We start from the raw sequence: 4772 nt of genomic DNA, 5'->3' as shown, positions 1-4772 counted from the left end.
CACACACACACACACACACGTCCCCACCACACACACACACACAGGTCCCCAACACCACACACACACACACACACACGTCCCCAACACCACACACACACACACACACATACACACACACACACATACACACCTCATTGCCCTTAAGGGCACTAACAACACACATGTCCTGACATTTAAATCCATGCAGAGTTGTCAAATGACCTCTCAAAGGCAGTCAGCTTGTCCAAACGAAACATATTCCTTGCAGTTTCTCTAATTCCTTAAGTAAACTTCTCCATGAAATCTAAACCGGTGCTTTCTCCGTTTTAAAAACTGCTGACGAGTGCATCCGTAACACAGGTGAGAGCTGCTATTGCCCAAGAGATAAGCTGGCTCGACACACTGGCTCAAGGACCCGGCTGAGAAAATGCAAGCGGAGATGACTGTCCCCAAAAGAAAATAATCCTAGAGGATACATTATCTCATTCCACATACTCAAGAACTTGTATAACCGTTATAATGCTTGGTTAGGCCCATGCCCAGAATGGTCAGCTCAGGGGGACCCACCCAGGCCTCTAATCAGAACCTCTTCTGCTGAGACAATTCAGTGAAAATATCAGAGGCTCATTCGAATGTCTCCATAATAAACAGTGAACAGTGCACTGCACATGGAGAACGCACGGGCTCGGACCCAAAAGACAGAAACAATCAAAAAGCAGCTGAAGAAAGGATGAGAACACTCAGCTAAGGCAGAAATGAACTTTTTTCAGAGGGAGACCTGTGATGGTATTTCAGACCTCTCAAGAAACCAGTCAAACTGCTTCTTCAATTCTATAAATTTGGGCCAAAACAAGGTCGCTCGACTTTGTGGTCAACATTGACTTCATTTCACCAGATACTTTGTTTGATTTACTCGGTATTTCTGTTTGCTCGTGGGAACAGTTTACAGATATATGAATGTACCGAGGAATGATATTCCCAGGCTGGGTCTACAGGCATGAAATTTAAGAAAACAGGCTAAAGCCCTGCCAAAAAGGAAAACATAAACAAAAACGTGGCTCAGGGAGATCATTTTCCCCATTCGCTGGTGCTCTATCTGCAGCAATCCGGCTCTGGCTGCCTGCTCGTGATATCCACCTTAACATCAGAGTCATTTCTAAAGGAATAATAATGATGGTAGCCACCACTGACAGAATGCTTGCTGTTTGGCAGGCAGGACGCTCTGGTCTGAATTCCTTCCTTCATCTAACTACTATTTAAAGATGGTTCACCATGTGACAGAACTGTTCAAGGTTTTGGGGTAAAGTCTGAATAAAACAAAGCACTGCTATCATGGGACTGTCTTTCCTGTAAGAGGACAAAGAAAAAAGAAGAATAAATAGGGAACGTATCAGGTGGCGATCAGGGCTAAGAAGAAAGTGGGATGGGGCGCCTGGGTGGCTCAGGTGGTTAAGCATCTGCCTTCAGCTCAGGTCATGATCCCAGGGTCCTGGGATCAAGCCCCTCATCCAGTTGCCTGCTCAGCGGGGAGTCTACTTCTCCCTCTGCCTGCCCGTCCCCCCACTCATGCTCTCCCTCTCTTTCTCTCTCTGTCTCTCTCTCTCTCTCAAATAAATAAATAAATAAGATCTTAAAAGAAAAAAAAAAGTAGGATAAAGGTGCCAGAGGGTGACCATGTGAAGCATGCTGTCCTCACAGAGACCACCAGGAACACACTTGCAGTTAAGGAACACTGGGTTTACTGACTCATTGCAACAAGAGAGAATGCACACCACTGGGATCCAGTAAGCCAAATAAGAGGGTGTTCAAAGGACTTTAAGATTGGGGTTGTTAGGTGATTTGGGGGAGGGCTCAAGAAAGCAGGATTTTGCTCCGAACTGGATACTGTCAGGAAGTGAGAGTAATTCTACAATTGGGTGCCTCAGTAATTCTTACGAAGAAGGTAGGAGCAAGTCACCCCTAGTAGCCAAAAGTGAATGTGTGGCCATCTTTGTGGTTTGGACAATCTTGGTTTTATCTGCATTTGGACATGATTATAAAGGGGTCTTACTTTTGTCTGGATCCATCATGGTCGCAGAGTGTCCTTATCCGGTGCTGGTGTTCTGTGAGACTGTCTATGGTCAACAGGAAAACACCAGAGCTGAGCGGTGAATGCCAGGCCAGCTCCCAGACATCCTCCCTCAGCCGTGCCAGATAAGTACTATTGCTATTTCTCTTTTATAAATGAGGAAACAAAGGCCCAGAGAGGTGAAAGACTTATCCTACAGCAAGTAACTAAGAAAGCCAGGTTATCGGACTCTTGAGCCAGCCTCTCACCCACCTCACACAAGGGCCCCCGCAGTGCTGAGCCTTTTGAATACCCCTGACAAGAGGTTCTCTTCAAAAGGCCGGGGGAGTTTCCGTGCAAGGGTGATACAAAGCCCACAGGGGAATCTGCTGCTGGCACCAAGGCCAGAGGCTGTGCAAATACACCCGAAATTAAGTCCACCCGGTCACTGTCAAGGCAGAAGCATTTTTCTCCCAGGAATGAGGAAGCACTTCCCGTTTTATTTAAATTGGAAGGTTGCTTTTTCAATAATGTCATCAACACCAACGCATCTCAGCAACTTAGGACCTATAACCAGAGTTTTAAATACTGGCACAGAATGTTAAAATAACACGAAGGCCGTGTTCCAGAATGGGGGGATGACAGTGCAGGAGACATGCTTCCCTACCAGCAGGAGGTCAGGGCTTACCAGCAGGTTTTCCGGCTTGAGGTCCCGGTGGACGATGCTCTTGTCGTGCAGGTGCACCAGTGCCCTGCACAAGTCCATGAGCATGAGCGCGGCGTCGCGCTCGGCGAACTTCACGCTCTCCATGATGGCGTCGAAGAGGTCCCCGCCCTGCACGTACTCCATGATCAGGTAGATTTCCGCCTCCGTCTCGTACACCTCGTGCAGCTTCACGATGTTGGGGTGGGAGAGGCTCTGGATGATCAGGATCTCGCTGTCCACCATGTCCTCCTTGCCCTTGAGCTTGGACTTGTCGATGATCTTCATGGCGTAGGCCTGCCGGCTCTCGCGGTGCCGGCACTCCTTGACCACGGCGAAGTTGCCGTCCCCGAGCACGCGGCCCGCCTCGTAGTGCTTGTGCACGTCGGTCGCCAGGAGGCCCGCGGGCCGCCGCCTCCGACCGCCCCTGGGCTCCCTCTCCCCGCGAGCGGCCGGTTTTCTGGCCCCTGACGCCGGCGTACAGGGCTGCTTCTCCCGGTCCGCGTCCTGCTCGCCCCCGCGCGGCCCCGGGAGTGCCTCGGGCTCCGCCTGCTGCTCCCTGGGCTGCCGGCCGCCTGGCCTGTTCCTGCAGGCGCTCCTGGCCTCCCTCCTCACGTCCCGCAGCCCCTCCTCTCTGACGGGCTGGGCTTCTCCGAGCTCCCTCTTGGCCTTGGCGGCTGCCTGAGCTTGACCTTCCTGACCTTCGGGGTCTCTGTCCTCCTTCTTGTCCGGGTTTTTCCCGGGCCTCCTCAGCTCCTGAGTGGGGTTCCTGGGGCTGCTCCTGTGGCTCTCGCCCTTCCACGCTTCCTCCCCGCCTGCACAGTGGGCCTCGGGGGACCGCCTACAGCTCCTGGTCCTCACCAGCTTCTCCGCTGCGTCATACCTGTGGCACTTGCCCAAGTCCAGCTCACTGGTCCCCAGGGACAGCCGCTCCCTCTGCAGGCCCTGCTGGAGCTCCCTCTCTCTCTTGCACTTCTCACATCGGATGAGCTCACCCGAGGTCCTTTCGATCTCCACGCCCAGGTGCTTCTCTCCGCTCGCAGGTCTCTCCAGAGTGGCTTCCCTGGGCGGCCTGCTGCCCGGCTCAGGCTCCCACTTCCCCCCGACCCACTTCTTCTGGGGCCTGGCCCTGTCCCCCAGCGCTGGCTCCACGGGGGCCTTTCCCTGATGACTGATGGCCGCCTTAGACCGGGAAGCCTCACCGCAGCTCTTGGCAGCCTCGGTCTCTCCACAGTGGTGTCCCCCTCTCAGGGCCCTGCTATGAAGCCTGCTTCTCAGCCTGGGAGAAGGGGCTCGGCTGTGCTGGGTCAGTGTCAGGGCCCGGGCTTTGCTGGGGTACAGTTCTTCTATAGCTACCTGAATGTTCTTCAGCGTCAACGGTTCTTTGCCCATGGCTATGAAAGCGTCCCCTTCCCGGAAGAAATCAGAGACACTCCTGATCTCCCTGCCCTTGAGGTTGAAGAGTTTTCTCACGCGATCGTTCTTCCATCTGGGAAAGCCCAGGGCCTCAGAGATGTCCGCCAAGAGCTGCTCAAAGCTCTGCACGGACCGTCTGTTGAGGAGCAGAGTGATCTTCCGGAGGGGGTGCCCACCCAGCTTCACCACGGTCACCACCCTGGGCTTTAGGGTACTACTGTCAGCATGGACGGAGTGAAGACCATTCTGAGTGCTGAACATGGGCACCACAGAGCCACGTGGCCCCAGGAGTGGTTTCTCCAGATTCCCTCGGCCAGCAGGCAGCCATGTGCCCTGCAGCTTCCGCTCCGTGATTCTGGAGCTTAAAGATTTTAGAGAGTGGTCACACAGGCCTCGATGTTCTGCAAGAGGAAAATGACAACACAGTGTCAGTCATGATGGGTTCAAAGAGCCCTTTGGCCTTCACCAAAGCTTTACTGAAGGTCACTGATTCTATAACGGTTTTATAGAAGTGTGATCTTTGAGGATCTGCTTAAAATCTTGGAGCCTGTGCACTTTGGGTCTAATCCCCAGTCTCCCCTATAAGAGATCAGGAAAGTAGAACAAGTCTTCGTTGGGCCTGAGTGG

General features: G+C 53.1%; 1 protein-coding gene across 2 annotated transcripts in view; it reads right to left on the bottom strand.

The window, feature by feature from the left end:
- DCLK3 (doublecortin like kinase 3) overlaps positions 1-4538 on the bottom strand; it is a 31422-nt gene extending 26884 nt beyond the window's left edge. The window contains exon 1 of one of the 2 annotated variants that reach the window (XM_032409030.1): positions 2715-4538. In XM_032409030.1, coding sequence (XP_032264921.1) covers positions 2715-4406 — 1692 coding nt within the window. In that variant the 5' untranslated portion in view covers positions 4407-4538. The remainder of the gene's footprint in view (positions 1-2714) is intronic. The other variant, XM_032409029.1, reaches the window with a different exon arrangement.
- Between the last annotated feature and the right edge of the window lie 234 nt (positions 4539-4772).

This window comes from Phoca vitulina, unplaced genomic scaffold (assembly GCF_004348235.1).
Source record: "Phoca vitulina isolate PV1807 unplaced genomic scaffold, GSC_HSeal_1.0 scaffold10, whole genome shotgun sequence".
Taxonomy (NCBI): domain Eukaryota; kingdom Metazoa; phylum Chordata; class Mammalia; order Carnivora; family Phocidae; genus Phoca; species Phoca vitulina.
Note: the sequence above shows the minus strand (reverse complement) of the source record. Positions and strands in the feature narration are given on the sequence as shown.